The sequence below is a fragment of the Malaclemys terrapin genome, chromosome 4 (genome assembly GCF_027887155.1).
Source record: "Malaclemys terrapin pileata isolate rMalTer1 chromosome 4, rMalTer1.hap1, whole genome shotgun sequence".
Taxonomy (NCBI): Eukaryota; Metazoa; Chordata; order Testudines; family Emydidae; genus Malaclemys; species Malaclemys terrapin.
In genome coordinates, this window is record NC_071508.1 from 94,638,928 (window position 1) to 94,661,862 (window position 22,935).

The 22,935-nt window shown below is 42.8% G+C and overlaps 1 protein-coding gene across 5 annotated transcripts in view; it reads left to right on the top strand.

Moving 5' to 3' along the window:
* The window catches only part of BMF (Bcl2 modifying factor), a 62,218-nt gene that overhangs the window by 31,165 nt on the left and 8,118 nt on the right, over positions 1-22,935 (top strand). The window contains exon 5 of one of the 5 annotated variants that reach the window (XM_054027771.1): positions 15,991-16,047. The exons of the other annotated variants lie outside the window; for them this stretch is intronic. Coding sequence (XP_053883746.1) covers positions 15,991-16,012 — 22 coding nt within the window. The 3' untranslated portion in view covers positions 16,013-16,047. Of the gene's footprint in view, positions 1-15,990; positions 16,048-22,935 lie in introns of those variants that run through there. 5 annotated transcript variants of the gene reach the window in all.

Here is a 22,935-nt window from a genome sequence, read left to right on the forward strand (position 1 = left end):
GTGTATGCATTACAATAGGGCCTTTCATTCCACGAACACATGATGTATGCAGTAATATGAAAAGCAACATGCACATCTAAAATTATAGAAAAAAGTACAATTTCTTTTCATTGTATTAGATTTGCTGAGAAATGTGTCCCCTGCCCAGTGTCATGTGATTATGAAAGAGCTTATTGTAATACACTCGTACAAGGGGACAGAGGTAAGATTGATGCAGCTGGGGGGATTAACTCTGAATTTCCTGATTCTTGTATGATTAAAATCTCAATTTTTTCATAATTTTTTTATTAAAGTAAAATGTGGCCTTTAAAAACTAACTGTATGGTCTTAGCAATGACACGTAGCTGGAACAGCTGAAAGAGCTTTTACCTAACAGGAAACATAGGCTGGTGCACAAATGGCTGGAACACAATCCTTCCTTGGAGATCTCCCAAAGGACTAAACCTAGCCTTGCTTAAGTTATGAAATTAGATGCTATCACAGCCTGTAGTCATATGAGTGCAGCCAAGTGAGTTTTTTTTTTTAATTGTATACATTAGAACCTGGAGTGAAGAGAGATGATGGGATCGAGCATCAAAATCAAATCCAACATGCTCTTACACATTGGAATACTCCCACTAGGATCAACAAGAAGGTGGCGATTTCCTCCTCAGAGCCTGACTAGACTCAAAGGTGCATACTAATCAAAATTAGATAGGAGCAAAGTCCCTCACACAGTCTGCTTCCAGCCACTGTCCCTTCCTTGTAACGTGGTGAGGCAATCATGATGTGTTCTTCCTAGGACATATTTGCACCATAGTAACAGCTTTAAGAAAATGTATTTTAGTTTCATACCATTAACTTTAAATGGTATGCTTTACTGACTAGATAAATAATTTAAGTTGGGTTAGTGCTGCAGGAAAGTGTTCATTAAGAAGTGTTCAGCCTACCTTTGAAATAAAATAAAATTATAATAAATGCACTGTTCTGATGCTCGAAGTTCTTCTCGCCTTACACAACCAGATACATAAAGCATTAAATTCCAGTGCCTCTTTTTGCTGAAGTCAAGGTGAGGAAGCTACTGCACTATGATTAAACATCCAGAAAATTTCAAAATTAAATACCTTGATATATGGCAAAAATACCGGTCCTTGCTGAGCATGATGTATATGAACACTGCCCAAAGCAAGTTTCTGTCTGCTTACACATCTGAATCATTCCGAAATAGATTGGTATTTAAAAGATACTTTAGAAAATCCATTCATTTCTGGTCTAGCACCAAGTCCCTTTTATGTTTATTTGGCTTTTTGGGGGGGTCCAAAAAGTCCCTTTTTGAGACAGACCTAAGTGACTGGGAAATAGTGGCTTAAAATGGGAGAGCTTCAACTGCATTGTGCCATTCAAACAAACAAGCAAACAAAAAACAGCCAGGGACATTTTTAACCATGTGCAACAGAAGTGACTTGGCCCCTGTGCTTTTGGGGGCGTCACACAAGCTGAGCAATTTTCCACCGCAGGTGAGGAGCAGAGGCAACTTGCCAATTAATTTCCTCCTTTCTGGCAGGTCAGGACAGTTGTTTCTATCTGAATAATTATACATATATTTGCTGAACAGTAGGAGTTTGCTTAATGCCATATAATGAACAAACAAAATCCCTGCCTCAAGGATCTTCCAATACAAGCTAGGGAGCATTCAATACATGTACAATACCACGTGATTGGAGAATGAAGTGGTATGTCTGAAAATGGAGCAGACTTTATCTAAACATACACATATTGCTAATTAGCATTAAAATGTTGCATGAAAACAAATATGCTTCCTTCCAACGGGGATTTGAATTAAAAAGTGGATGATAGCTATTAGCACTGAACTACTTGCGATTATATTATAATACTTGCTACTGATGAGTGTTTGCTGCTACATAGACTTCCTTCCCATCTGATACAGGTATTGCTTTTTGTTATTTTGAGGTCCTGATGTCTGTCTGTCCCTGTAACAAAATAAAGTGTCTGAGATCAATATAAATGTTCCATATGAAAGGTCTTTAAACCTTGATTTCTCCTAAATGATTTAATTCTCTCCTCTCTAAAATTATAATGGTCTCTTTTCTTTCCCTATTGAAATCTGTGTCAGCATTCTCCCTCTCTGTGTTGCCTCAGGACTCTTGATGTATACAAAGGATCCTCTGTTTTTCACTCTTAGTCACATGCTTAACCTCAATGCTGTAAACTAAACATCCACCCTCTGTGGCTGGAGATGACCCTATTTATGTCTGTAGCTCAAATCAAAACAGCAACATTCGTGAAAACTGTGTATGATGGAGACCACTAGCTTTTAGTAAATGGACAACAAATCTTGATTTTTGCATAACTTAATGAGTTCCAGAGTTTATGGGAAACTTCAAACAGAAATAATAAGCAGGAGATGGCTAATGGGTTATATAAGGAAAAAGTTCATTGAGTCATTTTCCTTTACCACCCCTGGCGTTTATTGCAGATGATTTATTAGAATAGTTCTTCTGTGTGTGTTTGTTTTTAGGCAGTGTGAATTCTGTTTGAGACAGTGAAGTGACAGCCATGTTCAGGGGTGACTACTTTTAAATTCTTTAGTTAATTAACCACTGGTGAAAGGTGCCAGAATGATAGGTCTGAAGCATGAAGTCTTCTGTATCAACAGAGCAAGCAAAGCCCATCAGTTATCGTTCAGGTTTCTTCCTCATACTGCCCTGCTAACGTCCCGCTCAACCCTGAGATGGCAGGACCATCTGTGTATATGAAGGGATTTGGTTTCAGTACTCAGTCACTCTTCAACCTTTACGCTAAGACTGCCAACAAGGGTGCCAATTGTGGGGGGGCTTTTCATAAGGTGTACACTTGTCCATTGGGAACTGGCTGAGATGACAATCACATTTCACAAAGGCCATTCAACAGCCAACAGATGGTAACATTTGGGGGGGGGATTGGGTGGGAGAAGAAACATTTTATAGAGGAAGTGGGTCGTTAACAACTGAAAAGCCTGAAGTCATGTTTAGTTCCATGCAGAGAGAACACAAAAGGACTGATAATGTCCACAGACAAAGGACTATCCTTTTTTTCCCTCTGTGTTTAATTCCCACTCATATTAATTAATAAGACCTCAAAAATAGACAGGGATCCTTCTCAGTGAGGGGTTCTTGCTCTTTTGCTACAATCTCAGAAGGTAGTGGGGGAAGAGAAACATTTCTACAAAACAGTCAAAGTTTTTCCAGTCCAATCCCTTTCCTCCTCCTTACAGTCATCTAAAATGCTTCACCATTTCTTTCAGAATTTGGCAAGAGTTACAAGAAAAAAAGCATCTGTTGTTTTAAAAAAGGGATTTCAACAATCTCCTCAAGATCTCCTCTCTGTGACCCCATTCACAGTTGCCAGCTGTTTTACAGGCAAATTTTCTTGGCCACTCAGAATTTGTACCCTCAAGCACAATTCTTAGACCTGCTTTTCTTTAGTCAGGAATTCCTGAGGCTCTTCAGAAGGGTGAGAACAAATAACTTTGCTCTGTCTTCTCCTCTGAGTCCTGATACAGACAGGCCACTTCTGACAGTATTAGGTCATGTAGACCATTCGTCTGTCAGTGCAGGCATGTTCCCTAGAGCATATTCTCCAGTGCTTTGATTAGTCTAATTTTAAATGTCCCAAGTGACTGGCTTTCCACTACTTCCCTAGAGAGACTGTTCCACAGCCTAATAAATCTCACTGACAGGATTTCCCCCCCAATATTCATCCTACATTTTCTCTTTCTTAATTGTATTCCACTACCCTAGTTATATGCCCTTGTACCACCTTGTAAAGAGACAATACACCAAGCAACTGTTATAGCTAATACATACTAATAGCCTGATCCAAAACCCATTGAAATCTATGGAAAAACTCCCATTAACTTCAATGGGCATTGGTTCAGGCTCTAGAAAATCAGATCTACCTGGCCTGTTCACCTGTGTGACAGATTAGTTTATGTCTGTCTATGTGTGGAGAAAACATTGGTAATATTGTTATGAACAATACGCATGATTTAGTTTTCCCACTCACCTTGTACTGCTACCTATTGAGTCTGAAGGGGTTAATTTCTCCCTGGGGAGAAGGGTAGTGAGGCATGGTTGTATGTCATGTGATTCTGTCTGAATTGGATTTGGAACTGGTTCTATTCTCAAGAACTGACTGGAATCAACACAGATGAATGGTGTGTCCTGGAGAGACAATAGAAGCTCCAACAACCAAACATTAGCTTTTAATGACTGGAAAAGGAAGGCAAGCTGAACATGGGAAGACAGCAGGGGCTGCAACTTGGGACAAAGGGGCCAGGTGTGAACAAACTGTGTTTTAAGTTTCCGGCTACCCAAGCAGATACACAGGGTGAGAGGGAGACAGAAGATGAATCCCAGGAGACTAGTATCAGGGGGTAGACGTGTTAGTCTGTATCTACAAAAACAACAAGGAGTCTGGTGGCACCTTAAAGACTAACAGATTTATTTGGGCATAAGCTTTCGTGAGTAAAAACCTCACTTCTTCGGATGCATAGAGTGAAAGTTACAGATGCAGGCATTATATATTGACACATGGAGAGCAGGGAGCTACTTCACAAGTGGAGAACCAGTGTTGACAGGGCCAATTCAATCAGGGTGGATGTAGTCCACTCCCAATAATAGATGAGGAGGTGTCAATTCCAGGAGAGGAAAAGCTGCTTCTGTAGTGAGACAGCCACTCCCAGTCCCTATTCAAGCCCAGATTAATGGTGTTGAATTTGCAAATGAATTTTAGTTCTGCTGTTTCTCTTTGAAGTCTGTTTCTGAAGTTTTTTTGTTCAATGATAGTAACTTTTAAACCTGTAATAGAATGACCAGGGAGATTGAAGTGTTAGTGCGGCAATATGTGGGCCAAACTGACTTAAGTTTTGCTTTACCATTCAAACCTGCACTCTTAAATATTGTGCTACAGCTGACTAATAAATGCTGACTTGTTTATGGAGTTGCTGCCAATACTTACTGGTTGCATTGCTCCCTGTAGGAGTTAAATCTGTAGCAGGAGTTTGAACTCATTTGGACTTGCTGTAAAGCCCCCGTGAGCAACAGGTACGCTGAACCCATAAAGCCCAATCTTGAAGTAATGTAGCCACGTGGCTTGCCCTCATAAAAAGCTAAGCCAAGAGCCTAGCAAATAATAGCGGTACTCAGGGCCGGCTCCAGGCACTAGATGAGAAAGCACCTGCCTGGGGTGGCTCATTGTAAGGGGCGGCATTCTGGCCAATTTTGGGGTGGCCAGCCCAGCCCTGCAGGGGCACGAACTAGCGATCCCCGCCACTCACCATGCTGCTGGGCTCCCCGGGACGCACCACTCCCCACTGCCTGCACCAGCCTACACCTCCCGCGCTGCTCTGAGCCCAGCCCGGCCGAGCTGCCTTTAAAGGAGCGGCTGGGCAAGCACCTCCTGCAGCCCCCGGGGGCTTGGCCTGCCTGGCTGGGAGAGACATCCCAAGGCTGGAGGGCTGCCCACGGGCGGAGAGAGTGGGCAGGTGCCGCCCTTCACCCCCCTGCAAGCCATCTTGATCGCCCTCCATGCGCTCCCTGCAGCTGCCTGTGATGAAGTGGGACTGTTCTTAATGTTTTCCTCAGTTTCCCCTATGCAGTTCTTAAGTATCTAAGTGGTGGGATAAGGGTGTATGGTTGCTACAGAGCAAAGGGCCAGTGCACATAAATGCCCGACACTGTCTCCTAGCAACTGATGGCCTGGGCCTCTCCTCTGCAAAGGTGCCAACTGAAGGTGTTGGAGACAAAGGGATCAGATGACCTCCTGGCCCAGGAAAGAGACAAAGCCGGGAGAAGGAGGGGCTGGAGGGGGTTTCAGGGTTGGAGTACCTGGGGACTAGGAGTGAGGGCAGACGTGGGTATCTGGCTCTCTGAACCCCAGAATGGACCCGGCCGAGGGGTCCCGTTCGCCGCTGTACCTACAAGCTCTGTTTTAGACCGTGTTCCTGTCTTCTAATAAACCTCTGTTTTACTGGCTGGCTGAGAGTCACGTCTGACTGCGCAATGTGGGGTGCAGAACACTTTGGCTTCCCCAGGACCCCGCCGGGGTGGACTCGCTGTGGGAAGCGCACAGAGGGGCATATGCTGAATGCTCCCAGGAGAGACCCAGGAGGTGAAGCCGTGTGAGCTTCTTGCCCTGAAGACGGTCTGCTCTGAGAGAGAGGAGGCTCCCCAAAGTCCTGACTGGCTTTGTGGGGAGCAGTTCCAGAGCATCGCCTGGGGACTCTGTGACACTGCCCTTTTTTTTGCTGTCTTTTTTTTTTTTTTTTGCTTCGGCAGTCCGGCCGCCTTTTTTTTTTTTTTTGCCTAGTGCGGAAAAAAGCTAGAGCCGGCCCTGGCGGTACTCCCAAAGAAACTGTATAAAGTCTAGGGCATTGTACACCCCTGTAATTCCATGACAATATGTCTATATCAAACTACAAATCCCATTTTGTTTTGTGACCACCATTTTGACTTTAAAGTACACTGTACTTTCACTGTTGCCTTTTAACCTCCATCTTGAATTGGGCTTCCAGGAGGTGTTAGTAGAGGGCTAACAATGGAGAGCAATCAGGAATTGTTAACCTGGATGATCTTCCATTCAGATTCCTAGGACAATGAGTTGGCTATCTGCCCCCAAGGAAGCAGCTGTCCCAGGTGGGCTTGTAACCAAAGCAACAAAATACCTGATGAGTGACTTGAAGCCACTCAGGAAAATCACCTGATGAGGGACTGGAACTTTTTACAAAAGGAAGGCTCTCTCACTGGCCATTTAAGTGGAGACTGGAACACAAGGCTGTGCAGGTGGTAAGAAAGAATCCTGGACTCCCTAGAAGACACTGACTAAAACCCAAAGGGCTCTCTGGACACTGGAAGAAAGGTTTTGTCTATAGGTATTTATTATTACTCCCTAAATCTGTGTATCTCTTGTGCTTAAGTGTGTGTTAAGGTGTGATTGGTTTAGAAATTCCTTTGCAAAGTCTGTGTCCCTTTGCTTTCACTGTCTCATAGTTCCTGAAGGAGGTTACAGTAATTTTTTTGGGTCTACAGCTTCAGTGGAGCTCTGGGAACATTCAAGAGCCACTTGGGAGAGCTGGCCCTAGTTTCAGAGTGTAGGAAGTTGGACTGCAGAGTCTCATCTTTCAGGAAAGCATGCTAGAGGATTGACACTGTGAAATGCCTGTTGAGCCCCAGAGACTGAGGCAGAGCCCAGACTCTACCCATCCTAAGGTGTGAGACCCAGTAGTGGGATCAAAATACAGCAACCTGAACAGTGTCCACTAGGGGGAATGCAATGTAATTGCCAACTGTCTGAAGCTTTCCAGAACCTGTGACTGATTTTTCCCTTATGGCTGTAGTCCTACCTGGGACTACACTAATAATATGATATCTAATACGAAACAAGGCCTTCATTCTATCTTCTTAGCAATCATGACTCATAATACACGTGAGTAGAAGGCTCAAGTGAAACTGAATTGTGCACACAAACAATGGTAAGCTAATATCTATCACTCCCCATCTCACTCAAAAGCCACTTTAAAATGTCCTTCTATTTTACGACCTAAAGTTCTATGACCACAGGTTTAACCATATTCCTGAGCTAAATGTCATTTCTCTAGACAACCTCCCCCACAAAATATCAATCTACCCTCCTAAGGAGAAAAAAAAGGGCAGTTCTTAATACATCTTTGGGTAAGTTATACCACAGTGATGCTGCATTTCAGAGCCTGGATTGGAACAGCAAGAGTTCTCCTCTGCTGCGTTGTCCAGATCCTAAATTCCTGCTGTCAAAATGGGCATGGACATTGCACAGCTTCAGTGGTTATTTCAGAGAAGGTCTGTTGCATCCTTGCACCTGTACAAGATGTGCCCTGGATTTATTTCTTATTAAATATGCATGTAATAGTTAATCTTGGTGATGCCCCTTCTAAGCTAGGTCTGGGGATGCAGAAGGGGGTTGCATTGCACACAGGTGCTGGCATGCAACCATTCTTCACCTTTGGTGATGGTGGAGGTTGCCTTGTGGTGCAGATATGCTTATTATATAGTCCTTGGAGCACAGTGCTTTTACATGATTCCCTGCAGGTACAGTATATCCTTATGCAAACAACACTAAGTGCGGCTCTCTCTAGCCTCTGTGCTACACTGAATCTGCTATAGCCTATGAAATTCTCTTTTAGCTTGGGCAGCAGAGGCTCATTCTTCTACATCCAGAGATCCTGGGTTCAATTCCCACTGCCACTAACCAACCTGGATTGGGTTATAAGTGGTGTCCCATCTTGGAATATGAGTTGGGTTGAACCTTGGAGTGAGCTTCTCTGGCTATGGGAAATATTTAACCCCTGCCCACACAGAGGCTGGACCACATGGGGGTTTGAACTAACAGGGCTGGATCTTTCAGCTTAGAAAGTAGAGGCTTATTCTCTTCCATCTATTGTTCCCAGGGTTTGATCCCTGTTTCTGATGACTCATCCAGGAGCATCATGTTAAACTTGGAATGCTGCTGATGTCCGAGATAGGCTGTAATCTCTTGATTAAAGGAAGGGTGCTTGGGCTGGGTCACTTGCCATATATGGTGCAGTGGTTAAAGAATAGATGGGGAAAGGAAAGCTAGGTTTATTCCTGGATCTGATATTGTGTTGTGTGATAGACTAAGTGACTTGCAGTATGTTATCTGAGCCTCAGTTTACCATTTGTGAATACTGATTTATTGATATCCTATGTGAGGCTTAAGCCATTAGTTTGTAGGGAGCTTTGAGAGTCTCAAATGGAAGATGCTCTATAAAGACAAAGTCGTATTACTACAGTACATGACACTTCCTTGCCTTAGAGGTGGGTTTTTATTTTTAATCTCTTCTTTCCTGAGAGGCAGGACCCTCATGTGGTGCAGGTGAGGGCCACTTCTTTACTTTGCCAGGTAGTGCTTCTTAAGGGGATATATTGACAGGTTCAGCAGCTTCTACAAGCCTAGCAGAGAAACTGGAGGAATGTATGCTGCATACAGTGTAGAAAACTGCTCTCAGTGGTAATGGGCCTATTCTAGGACCTAAGCCCTTAACCTTTACAAGGAAAGGTGCACCAACAATTCAGAAACGTCATTTCTTTTCAACAAATCTAGTGAAGACTTTAGCTAAAGTATGAAGTCCTGTATTTATCCTCAGAGCAAATGCTACACAGATAGCTGAAGTGCAAACTTCCTTAGCAATTCTCATAAAAAGATGTGGTCAAATTGGAGAAAGTCCAGAGGAGAACAACAAAAATGATTAAAGGTCTAGAAAATATGACCTATGAGGAAAGATCGAAAAACTTGGGTTTGTTTAGTCTGGAGAAGAGATGACTGGGGAGGGGGGGAGGACAGGATAACAATTTTCAAGGACATAAAAGGTTGTTACAAGGAGGTGGGTGAAAAATTGTTCTCGTTAACCTTTGAGGATAGAACAAGAAGCAGTGGGCTTGCATTGCAGCAAGGGCAGTTTAGGTTGGGCATTAGAAAAAACTTCCTAACTATCAGGGTTAAGCACTGGAACTAATTGCCTAGGGAGGTTGTGGAATCTCCCTCATTGGAGGTTTTTAAGAACCGGTTAGACAAACACTTGTCAAGAATGGTCTAATTATTATGTAGTCCTGCTTTGAGTACATGGGAGTGGACTAGAGTACCTATTGATATCCCTTCCAGTCCTATAATTCTATGATAATGCAATTTTGGCCCTGGCTGCAGGCAATCTTGCAATAATGCAAAAACTCCAGCCTTCACATAATTGTGGGGAAGCAAAAATCTCAAGAGAGATTTCATCATGTTTGAGAGACCATGAGTTCTAGTCCTAACTCTCAGACTGTTTCTATTTGAATATCCATTATATTATTATAAGCCACTCTCACATACCCTGAAGAGTAACTATCATTCATCCATTTCAATATAAGATCATTAAGATAACTTCAAAGGAGCTAGGAACAGAATCCAAATCTGATTCTCTTTGCCACATAGTTTTTCACAAGGAAAATACCAAATTAGGTGTTTCTGTAACCCACACTAACACAATGTGCTTCTGTGTTTAGCAACAAAACCACATGTAATAGTTTGACTCTGCTAGTGTTCCTAAGAGAGCTTCTTTAATTCAAGTGGTAGAGGCTCATGTTTTTATATCCAGATATCCCAAATTCACTCCAGGCAGATGACTCAAAGATGAGCGTGTTACATTTGGTTATGCTGTTTGTAGTTACTAGACTACAATCTGCTGAGCCAAGAATCTGATGCCCAGTATTCCATTAAATCTTTCACAATACACTTGGAAGAATTAACACTGTAATTCTCTCTCACGCACACACACATACTGGGCGGGAAGGGCACAAGGTGGTCAAAACATTTTTTAATCAAGTTTTTTGAGCAAATTTATTTATTTAGGAGTCTGACTCATGATTTTTGAACTTTTGCTAATCTGCCAATATGTCTCAATCTTGGTCTACTGAGATCAGCTTTAGGTACTGGAGCAGTTTAGTTTTCATGCTGGTTCAATCCTGGGTCGGTCTTCTGTCTACAAGGATACCACTTAGTGGCAAATGTGGTGGTATTTGTGATCTGGACATATTTGCAGAGAACTTTACTAAAACACTAACTCATGTCAGAGGCTACCAAACACTAGACAGCTAGTAGCTACTTTGGGTCATTACCAGCCTTGGTTGGTTTTGAACATGTTATCAACAGATAAATGCACCATGACCCCATGCAGTGCTATTTCTGCCCCTCTACTTGTTTTGTTAATCAACTGCCTGATGGTGTTCTTGGTGCTGAGAAGACACAGTCCCTGCCCCGAAGAGCTTACAATACAAAATTAGATACGAGTCAGCCCAGAACAGTGATTAATGTGACTTGGGACGTGGGGGGCACAGAGAGCAGGAGCTTGAAGATACAAAAGATGATCCTATAGGTACTTAAGTTTGTTATGTGCACATCCTGTTGGTCCTACCTGCTCTGCAGGTGTGTTTTCTTTTTTTGTTTTGTTTTTGTTTTGTTTTTAACCTGTGCTCAGAAATGGTCTTTGCCAAGTGTCCAGAGCCTTGTTACCAATTTTTCAACAATACTTTTCAACAATTTCTCCTGCATTAGCTCTTCAGCCTCCATAGCGCCCTCTGCTGGCAGATGTCTTGCTTGCCTCAGGCCCCGTGTCCATCTCAGGCCCCAGTGCCCCTTTACCTCAGGGTTCTGCCCACTGCAGTACCTCCACACGCTCAGTCTACCCTCCCTGGGGAACCCCCAACCCTCTAAACCCACACTGCCTTAGTGGCTACTGCCAGTCATCATCTAGCCCCTGCTCACTGGAGCAGACTGCAGTCTGTAATGGCCACTCATCATTGGCAAGGGGTTAGGACCAGCTGCCTCTGCGTATTCCCAGGCTGCACCTCTGTAGCCCCAGTACCTCTTTATAGGCCTTCAACAAGGCCTGCAGCCTAGGGTTTTACCAGGCTGGAGCTCCCCAGCTCCCTTGCCGTATTCCCCAGCACTGATCCAGTTCAGGTACCTTCCTCTCAGGCAGCTAGTCCTTCTCCCTCCAGCACTACAGTGAGACTCCTCCAGCTTCTAGCCCACAGCCCTCTTATCAGGGTCTGCTGGGCTCTAATTGAGCTGGCCACCGCTGTGGCTGCTACCTCAATCAGTCTAGCTTTGCTGCTTTCATTCCTTTTCCCCAGCCCTCTCCAGGGCTGCTTTAACCCTTCAGGGCCAGAGTGGGGTGACCACCCCGCTACAATCAGAAATTATAATGTTTCTGCACACACAAATTACGGGTTCTCTTTGAGTCGTACTGCTCAGTTACAAACTATCATCTCTTGAGACTGTGTCAAATGTATGGCTTTGAGCATAAGTACACCAGATTTTTTTTGTTTGTTTTTTGGATGCTGTGAGTTTGTTTTAAGGGCTGAGCTTTGTAGTGCTGTCTGAAACTTGAGTTCCATTACCCATCATGGTCCCTAACTCTTGCATCCAGGAGGGGCAGGGAACACTGGGTAAGGAGCACACTGTATCCCTCGACAGCGACACCTCTTGCTAATAAATCACAGCTCAGGAAGGAAGAATGGGATAGCAATGCCATCATTCTGGAGCAGTGGTGTAGCAAGTGAAGAAATCTTTAGGGTTGCATGTCCCTATCAAAGGATGCAGTGGAGTTCTTTAATCCTTCTTTTCTCCTTGCTTCCTCTATCCTCCAGTCCATTTTTCACTGCACCTGCCATGTATTTTCCACACCCTCTGGAAAACATACAGCTCCCATTGACTGGGAATGGTGAACCACGGCCATTGGAAGCTGCAGGCGGCCGTGGCTGCAGACAGTCAATGTAAACAAACTGTCTCGCAGCCCACCAGCAGATTACCCTGACGGGCCGTGTGCAGCCCATGGGCTGCAGGTTGCCCACCAATGATCTAGAGAGTAAAATGAAACTATACGGAGGCCAAGTGCCTATAAAGTTGTCAAGAAGTCTCTTCACCCCCTCAAGAACCTTGAATCTCCCAGAAGACTTGATTCCCTGTCAAGAGCCTGAGCTGTCAAGATTCCTCCTCCAACAAGAGCCTCTCTTCAACAGACCAAAGCTCTTGGCTCTCAACGGAGCCTCTTGTGAGCACTTGGGAGCTGATCACAATTAACTCTCGAGAATTTGTGCATAGCTTGGTACTTTGCTGTTCCATTGGGATGCATTGAAAATAGACAGAAAAACATGAGAAAAGTCATCTCCAGTATGGTCTCAGATGATTAACTCATCCATTAAAGGTATAGAGACCATTTCAAAAGTATCATAATAGAGAAATGAAACTTCAGGGTTTTCTTGGGGTCTGAATCTCTGTGATCTCTTTACATCTCCCTGTTGGACCATGTGGTTTTCCTGACCCAGAAACAGGGTGGATTTCTACCCTGTCGCTGGTTGCTACTGCAGTTGCTAATAGTCCCCCTGCAACAAGGCACCAATACAGAGTTGCCAAACTGCTGTGACAATTCAAATGTGCAAGATCTAAAAATAAATATTTGTGGAATTGTAAAGCTCTCCCTGACCACACAGTATCAAACTCAATCATTGCCAGAGCCAAAAGCCTTAAAATGGAGTCAAAATGAATGAGTTTCACTCTATAGAAGAACAACAAGAAGTCTGGTGGCACCTTAAAGACTAACAGATTTATTTGGGCATAAGCTTTCGTGAGTAAAAACCTCACTTCTTCGGATGCATCCGAAGAAGTGAGGTTTTTACTCACGAAAGCTTATGCCCAAATAAATCTATTAGTCTTTAAGGTGCCACCAGACTTCTTGTTGTTTTTGTAGATACAGACTAACACGGCTACCCCCTGATACTTGACTCTATAGAAGGGAAATGTTTATTGCTGGCTACTAGAGCCTTTTTCTCAACACTTCTTGACCATAGCCCATGGATGCTTATTGAACATGCTTGCGATGCTGGAATGTCCATGCATAATAATGGGAATGTGGCTGACCTTTTTTAGCTCTGAGGGAGACAAATATATTGAATATTTTGAGACCAACACATTACTCATTAGAAGTAATAATGTAATGACTGAGAAACAGGTGACTCCAAAGTTTCACTTATTGGAAGAACTGAGTATCTTTAAAACTAAAGGAAGAATTTAATAAATCAGTGTTTTGGGAAGGTATTTTCCTGAAGCTTCTATTTTTTTAGGAACACAAAGTTTTCATTCTGATTCAAGAGCCTTACATTTTTCTTCTGCTGCCTAACCATCTGCTCTGAGGTCTCCATGTTACCATTCTATTCAAGTCATTGCCTCTGAGATCTGGATCAGCACTCTGATCACTTGCCTCAATTGAGTTATGCTCAATTAGTTTCCCAGTAAAAGCTGATTGAATAATTAGTGAATCAGAGACTGTGGAGGGAAGGAACTAATTAGTCCTCAGCTGAACAACCTGGTAAAAAGACAGTAAGGCAGTCTTACAGGACTAGCTGAACCTTGAATGAAGGAGCTCCCTAGAGAGAAGTGGGGAGACCTCCTTTTCTCCTATTCCTTTAAGTCCTTGGTAGGGCTCTAGAAGTTAAAATTGTGATATTATACCCTACTGGTGTTTGTGAACAGGTTTAGAATAAAATACAGCCAACGCATAAGACAAAAGTGGGTCTGAGCAGGTTCAGGGGCATCAGAAAACTGGGACAGAGCGTTACCCTGTTACAGAGACCTACACTTTCCTTTGTCATTCTCTTGCTCTTAATGTATTTAACAAACATTGTCATATTGTTTTTTATGTCCCTTGCTAGGTGTAATTCATTTTGTGCCTTAATCTTTCTGATTTTGTTTCTACATACTTGTGCTATTCTTTGTAGTCCTTTTTAGCAATTTGTCCATGTTTCCAATCTTTGTAGGATTCCTTTTTGATTTTCAGGTAATTAAAGAAGCTCCTGCTGGAGCCATATTGGCTTCTTACTATTCTTCCTATCTTTCCTTTGCATCAGGATAGTCTGTAGTTGTGTGTTTAATATTGTCGTCTTGAGAAACTGCCAGCTGTCCAGAACTCCTTTTTCTCTTTGATATTATTCACATAGGAGCTTATCTATCAGCTCTGAGTTTGAAATCTGCTTTTTTTTTTTTTAAATCCATTGTCCTTATTCTGCTGCTTTCATTCCTTCCTTTACTTAGAATCATGAAATCTATAATTTCATGATCCCTTTCACCCAAATTGTCTTCCACCTTCAGATTTCCTACTAATTCCTGGATTTACTTTAGTAACATGTGACCCTTAGTGCTGATACTTTAAAGAAGTTATCAGATTGAGGAAGTTAACATATGCAAATCATGCATAGCATAGCAAATCATGGAAGGGGGTGTTTTCTCACTAAGCAGTGAGAGATTTGCAACTTCTGATATTTTCAAAAATGATACTTTCATTTCCCTAACTACTGCTGTGTCTCAACTTCCCCTTAGGGGGTCTCTCTCTATTTTCTCAGTATAGTCAGAGAATCTTTGTTGTCTGTAGCAAACTTAGTTATGCTCTTCCTATTACATTTCACAGAATAAGTTTCTGCTCCCACTGCCCCTTCTATGCTTCATACAGTCTTCTAGAAGATATTAATACAAGAAAGAGCCTCTTTCTAAAACTACTGACTATGGCCTTTGTTCACTGATCAAGACCATGCAATATCCTATATAAGGCAAGCCCTACTTTCTAAAGAAAAGTAGAAACTGCAAGAGAACTGGGTGTCAGAACTCCTGGATTCTATCACCAGCTCTGTCACTGGTTCACTTTGTGGCTTAGGAAAGTCACTTAGGCTCAGATGTTTCAGAAAAGTGTGTGTGTGTAATTGTGCCTCTCATTCACATGCATACTTGCTATGATTATATGTGTAATTGGGGTAAATGCATGAAGAATTGAGGCATGCAGGTATACAAATGATCTTGAAAACCTAGGCCTTAAGCTCTTTGTCTCAGTTTACCCATGTGAAAAATGGCTGTGAAAACATTTAATAATGGAATTGTGAAGTTTCATTATTTTAAAATGTCTTGAAAGTCTAGGCTTAAAGGAAAATCATCATTATTTTTACTTCTGCTATTATTTACCATCTTGTTTAGCAAATATCTTTATCTATTCTTGGTGCACTGAGGTTCAGATTCAACATGATGCTTAATGACTCATGAGAGCTATTCAGCATCTTTAATCTGCACCTCTCAAGAAGCATCAGCCCATTGCATGAATTAGCCTTGCAAATTTGGAGGGGTGGGTGTGGGGGTGTATTTTTGTACCATATTTGTGTATCTGCAGAAGAAAACAAATTATACACAAAATGCTAATTTTGTGAACAGCACAATGAGGCCCAAGGCAGAAGAGATATGGGTAACCAGCAACATCTGATACAAAACTAAACACTAATTAAGCCTTTTGCACAGCAAATAAAAATTAAGTTAATAAAAGGAACCAGAACACATCAAACCCCACCCCCCTTGTTTAAAAAAAAAAAAAAAAAAAACAAACAGGTCCGACTTTGAAGTGAATTAATGTTTCCAAACCGAAGCAGGTATATTTGCATCAAGCAGAAGAAACATGAGAATAGAGTCAGCAGTGAAGCAATATTAAAACAGAAGATTACAGACTGGAAATTGGGCTCAATGTAAAATCTTTTTTTTAAAAGTTACTGTAACTATAAGCAAGAAGTGAGTGCCAGAGGAAATGAGAATTTAAGAAAATGCAGACATTTTGGCAGGGCTGCAAAATTGAAGGCTTTAAGGGAAGAAAACATAGAGAACTGAAGGAAATATTAGTTGGAGAAAAGATAGAATTGTAGAAGCATCAAGCTTTGGTGAAAGAAATAAGCCTGTATCCAATGCTTTACAATCAAAGGCACATACTGCGTGAAAGTAGGCAGCCCTGTCACAGCTGATTGGGGAGGGGGAGGATTTTAAGTGCAAGATTTTTTTTTTTTTTTAACCATTTGAAGACTAAACCATTGTGTATCATACAAACACATATGCACATAAAGAGAAGCATTTGGGGGAGTGGTAAAGGCGGGGGGAATCCAGTGAATTAAGGGTTAAGCTGTTGAAAGAGTTACCAGACACCATTTCTGTAGAAATGATGAAGTTGAGATTTAGAAGATGTTGAAAGAATTGTGATTCTGAATGGCCAAATACACATTAGTGCCCCTACCTTGACACAAATAAACCACAGCTGCCTGGATAGCATAATTCCCCATAGTCTGAAACTGTATATGTTATTCAGAAGGATCTTCAAAAATAGAAGTAGGAGAATGAGAGAGTCACCGGGAAGCCAAGGATCTAGAGCTGACCTAGCAGGCTGCCACTCACTGCCTGTGCAAGAAAGCTGACATGGAGCCTACCTTTATCAAAGGTAGCTCCAATGAAACATGCATTTAGCGTCTGATCCTGCTCTTGTAGATGCTAGTAGCAAAACAGTAGGTGCTCATATGCTATTGTTATAGGCACAGTGTAAGAATCGTAGCAGAATACAACTCCCATTGACTTCCAGGAAAGGTGGGTTGGTCCTTGTTTCAGTACTATAGGGTGCCCACCCTTGTGGGCATGGAAGGGAGAGTGGTGGGTATTTGGCCTTACATGGGGCCACTCCTCAGTCTTTAATACGAAATCTTTAATCATTCCAGTCTCTGTAGTTAATGAATTGCTGAGCTGTGCACTCAGTACTCCCCTGAGGCACCTATTTCTTTGCTGCTACATGGTTCAGAAATACTTGGAGTCCCCTGCTCAGTTCTTTATAACATTTATTTATTCTGGTTTAGTCTTTAACCACCCAAGCATTAGCCCATCATTTACCAGCTGCCCACTTCCAAAGCTGCTCTCTCGGCACTCCCCAACACTGCACCCACAATGTATTCTCTCCTAATGGGCTGTAAATGCAGCCCCTGTCTTCGGTCTTATACAAAGCAAACACTGCACACACTAACTACTACTTTTGACCTTTGCTTCTGGAACAGACGTCTCCTGGCTGACAAACCAGACAAAGAAGAAGAGGACATTTCACACCTATGCTAAATCACACTTATGAAAACTTGTGAGTCTCTTGTCTGAGTCAGCCAATTATAAGAACTCCTACTTCAGCAACTAGTTCAACCAGATGGTATACAACCTACTACAGCACAGGACACGTTCTTTTAAAGAACAGATTTTACATGAATGCTGTGCTTGTCAGTCTGGCACCTTTCACATCTCTGTAAGCTGAGTCCTCCCCACAGAACAGGAATGACAAAGGCAAGCTTCCCCACAGTGCCCTGCCAATATGCCTCAACCCTGCATTGGAGGGATCACCTCTAGTGGAGAGGGTGAAATTTAGTCGCCATGCCTATTCAGTTGTCTTATTTTCTGAGATTACTAACAAGAGTGCCAGTTAGTCGGTGGTGGTGGTGGTTGTAACATGGGAACAGTTGTTCATTAGGAAATGGACTGCAACCACCAATTTTTTTTTTACAGCAGATACTAGACAGCCTTCAGAGGGCATAGCAGTCTAGGCCAGATTTGAACTAGCAATCTAAAATGAAAGACTTTATATTCCAGTCCCAGTCGCTGAAGCTATTTGGGTTTGCTAATGAATTTATCGTAATGCACTAGCTAAAAATGTATTGTACAGTGGAGCTCCATGGTATAGAATCAGACCTGTTCAGCGGCCTGTCACAGACGCTACGCAAACAAAAGAGAATTTCCTTTGGTCCAAATGGTAGATGCCTGTGCTTTTGGTCCAGACTTCTTGCCCCACTATTGTGCAAAGTTTCAGGATGCCATGCAAGTGACAAACAGGATGCAATAAGTGGCCACAATTTTGTAACATTAATGAGAGAAGCAATCATTGAATATGACATGTACAATGATGTCCCCTATATGCAGCTTGTAAAGCATTTTGGGATCCTTCTCAACCAGGACACACACCATCTGTGCAAGCCCACTAGGTGTTTGCTTCAACCCACCAGCATCCTCTAACTGAGTTTCTGCCAAATGGATCTCTCATAAGTCCCTATTTTGGTCAGACATTTGGGGACGCAAAGAAACTGAACCCTGTAGCTCACTCTATGCAGAAGGATCCCAAAGCATTTTATAAACTGCTCCGGGTGGCTTGTAACATCCGGGCTAAAATTCCAGCAACTGAGAGGTGGAGGCGGCTCAGAGGCAGACCCCCATTACATGGGTTCATCAAATCTGTTCCGATGTTGGACTCTCAGGTCATCAAGCCTGTGTGATTGCGCAGGAATGGACCAAATGGCGAACAGTCGCTACGGCTGACTGTCTGGCTAAGCATTAAAGAAGAAGATATAAGGATTAATTACTCACTAGCTATATGCAGCTACTTCTGGGGTGGTACCCAGCGGCCATTCTGTGTAGAAATGTGCTAACCCCTTCAGAAACCTTGCCCTCACAGACCTCCTGATTGTGTCCCTCTTTCTTCCACTGCCACAGATGGAGAACATAAGAACAGCCATAATGGGTCAGACCAATAGTCCATCTAGCCCAGGATACTGTCTTCTGACAGTGGCCAATGCCAGGTGCTTCAGAGGGAATGAACAGAACAGGCAGTCATCAAATGATCCATCCCCTGTTATCCACTCCCAGCTTTTGGCAGTCAGAGCCCAGGGATTCCCTGAGCATGGCATTGCATCCCTGACCATCTTGGCTAATAGCCATTAATGGACCTACCCTCCATGAATTTATCTAATTCTTTTTTGAACCCCGTTATAGTTTTGGCCTTCACAACATGCCCTGGCAATGAGTTCCACAGGTTAACAGTGCATTGTGTTTAGCAATACTTCCTTCTGTTCATTTTAAGCCTGCTGCCTACAGATTTCATTGGGTGACCCCTGGTTCTTGGGTTATATGAAGGGGTAAATAACACTTCCTTATTCACTTACTCCACACCATTCATGATTTTCTAGACATATTCTCTCCCCTCCCCCCCCCCCCCCCCCAGTCATCTCTCTTCCAAGCTGAAAAATCCCAGTCTTTTTAAGAGCTACCTTCATTATGCAGGAGAGTGAGTGTCATTTTCAGTTCAATTGCATGTAGTCTTTAATGTAATACACATAAAGACTTTTTGTACTTAGGAATGAATTGGCAGGCACAAACAATGCAGGCAAATGCTAAAGCAGCTTATAGTATTAGTTTTCAGAAACCTGTATCCTTTGTCCAATTACACTGCTCTACAGCCAAAATGCTTCTGAAATAAATGTAGTCAAACTTTACTAATTCTGGGTCACTGAGAACAAAAATGATGCTTAAAATTATTGATTGGCTCTAGTTTTCAAGATATGCTATTGGGTCAGTATATACGACCCTTGACTTAGGAATGGCGGAGGATAAGTGAGTTATAAAGGGAAGGGATCTCAATTTAAACCAGAAATGACTAAAATACATCTTTGACTGGATCTATGAATAAATCTATGGTTGGGTTTGGACAGTATTTGCTTTTGAGGCAAAACAATGAATGATGCAATCTGAAGCTGGTATTGCATCATACATGATATGAATTGCATCATGTTATTCCTAGAAGTCATGGATGATGCAATCATAACAAAGCTTACATCACTCTGCTGAACAAATTGCCCTATATCAGCTCTAGAAATCATACAGTGTCGTGCTCTCTTATTTGTCAGTGTTTGATTTTTGCAAAGGGACACATTTCTGCTCAGCCAAAGTGAGCAGAGAAGCCTCGTACTTGTGTGAACAGTACAGATAACTTCTGCTATGTTTGTGGTGATGTGACTTTTGCATCACAAAAGCACAGTATAACCACTATGGTTAAGAAAGCCTATCACCTTTATTTTGGCTGCAAAATTGGAGATCAGGACAAGAGGTGGACCCCACACATATGCTGCAACACTTGTGCAACAAATCTTCGCCAGTGGTTAAACAGGAAAAGGAAATCTATGCCTTTTGCAGTGCCAATGATTTGGAGAGAGCCAACAGATCATACCAGCAATTGTTACTTCTGCATGGTGCCTCCAGTTGGGAAAGGTGTGTCAAAAAAGAAAAAGTAGACTGTGCATTATCCAAACATTCCATCAGCTATACACCCAGTACCCCACGGAGAAGGACTGCCGGATCCTGATGCACCAGAATCATTCTCACTTGAGTCAGACGAGGAAGAGGATGAAACTTCTGGTCCTGAACCATCAATGTCACAGGACCCACATTTTCTCCCATCCTCCTCCTCTGAACCACACCTCATAACACAAGGTGAACTGAATGACCTTGTCAGGGATTTGGAACTACCCAAGAGTAAGGCAGAGCTGTTGGGCTCCAGACTACAGCAGTGGAATCTCCTGGCAGGTGATGTTAGGGTTTCCATGTTCCATGACCGTCAAAAGGATCTTGTCCCATTCTTCTTCATGGAAGGTGATCTTGTAGCCTGCAACAACATTGATGGTGTAATGGCAGCCCTCAACATCGGTCACGATCCAGATGAGTGGAAACTGTTCATTGATTCATCGAAGACGAGTCTTAAAGCTGTTTTACTGCATAATGGCAATGTTTTGCCATCAATTCCAGTTGGTCATGCAGTCCATATGAAGGAAACCTATGACAACATGAAACAACTTTTGCGGTGCATAAACTATGACCAACATCAGTGGCAGCTTTGTGGCGATTTGAAGGTTGTTGCTCTCTTGCTTGGTCTGCAGACTGGATACACAAAGTACTGCTGTTTTCTCTGCAAATGGGATAGTCATGCAAGAGATTCCCACTACATCAAGAAAGATTGGCCACTCTGACAGTCATTGGAGCCTGGGAGGAAAAGTTTTCAGAGTAGCAGCCGTGTTAGTCTGTATCCGCAAAAAGAAGAACAGGAGTACTTGTGGCACCTTAGAGACTAACCAATTTATTAGAGCATAAGCTTTCGTGGACTACAGCCCACTTCTTCGGATGCATATAGAATGGAACATATATTGATATGAAGATACTGATCTTCCAGAAAACACCATCCTGGCCACTATGGACGTAGAAGCCCTCTACACCAATATTCCACACAAAGATGGACTACAAGCTATCAGGAACAGTATCCCTGATAATGTCACAGCTAACCTGCTGGCTGAACTTTGTGATTTTGTCCTCACCCACAACTATTTCACATTTGGGGACAATATATACCTTCAAGTCAGCGGCACTGCTATGGGTACCCGCATGGCCCCACAATATGCCAACATTTTTATGGCGGACTTAGAACAACGCTTCCTTAGCTCTTGTCCCCTAACGCCCCTACTCTACTTGCGCTACATTGATGACATCTTCATCATCTGGACCCATGGAAAAGAAGCCCTTGAGGAATTTCACCATGATTTCAATAATTTCCATCCCACCATCAACCTCAGCCTAGATCAATCCACACAAGCGGTCCATTTCCTGGACACTACTGTGCTAATAAGCGATGGTCACATAAATACCACCCTATACCGGAAACCTACTGACTGCTACACTTACCTACATGCCTCCAGCTTCCATCCAGGACACACCACACGATCCATTGTCTACAGCCAAGCTCTAAGATATAACCGCATTTGCTCCAATCCCTCTGATAGAGACAAGCACCTACAAGATCTCTATCAAGCATTCTTAAAACTACAATACCCATCTGCTGAAGTGAAAAAACAGATTGACAGAGCCAGACGAGTACCCAGAAGTCACCTCCTACAAGACAGGCCCAACAAAGAAAATAACAGAACACCACTAGCTGTCACCTTCAGCCCCCAACTAAAATCTCTCCAGCGCATCATCAGAGATCTACAATCTATCCTGAAAGATGATTCTTTACTCTCACAGATCTTGGGAGACAGACCTGTCCTCGCTTACAGACAACCCCCCAACCTAAAGCAAATACTCACCAGCAACCACACATCACTGAACAAAACCACTAACCCAGGAACCTATCCTTGTAACAAACCCCGATACCAACTCTGTCCACATATCTATTCAAGTGACATCATCATAGGACCTAATCACATCAGCCATACCATCAGGGGCTCGTTCACCTGCACATCTACCATTGTGATATATGCCATCATGTGCCAGCAATGCCACTCTGCCATGTACATTGGCCAAACCGGACAGTCTCTACGCAAAAGAATTAATGGACACACATCTGACATCAGGAATCAAAATACTCAAAAACCCGTGGGAGAACACTTTAACCTGTCTGGTCATTCTATGACAGATCTGCGGGTGGCTATATTACAACAGAAAAACTTCAAAAACAGACTCCAACGAGAGACTGCTGAGCATGAATTGATATGCAAACTAGACACAATCCACTCCGGTTTGAATAAGGACTGGGAATGGCTGAGCCATTACAAACATTGAATCTATCTCCCCTTGTAAGTATTCTCACACTACTTATCAAACTGTCTGTACTGGGCTAGCTTGACTATCACTTCAAAAGTTTTTTTTCTCTTAATTAATTGGCCTCTCAGAGTT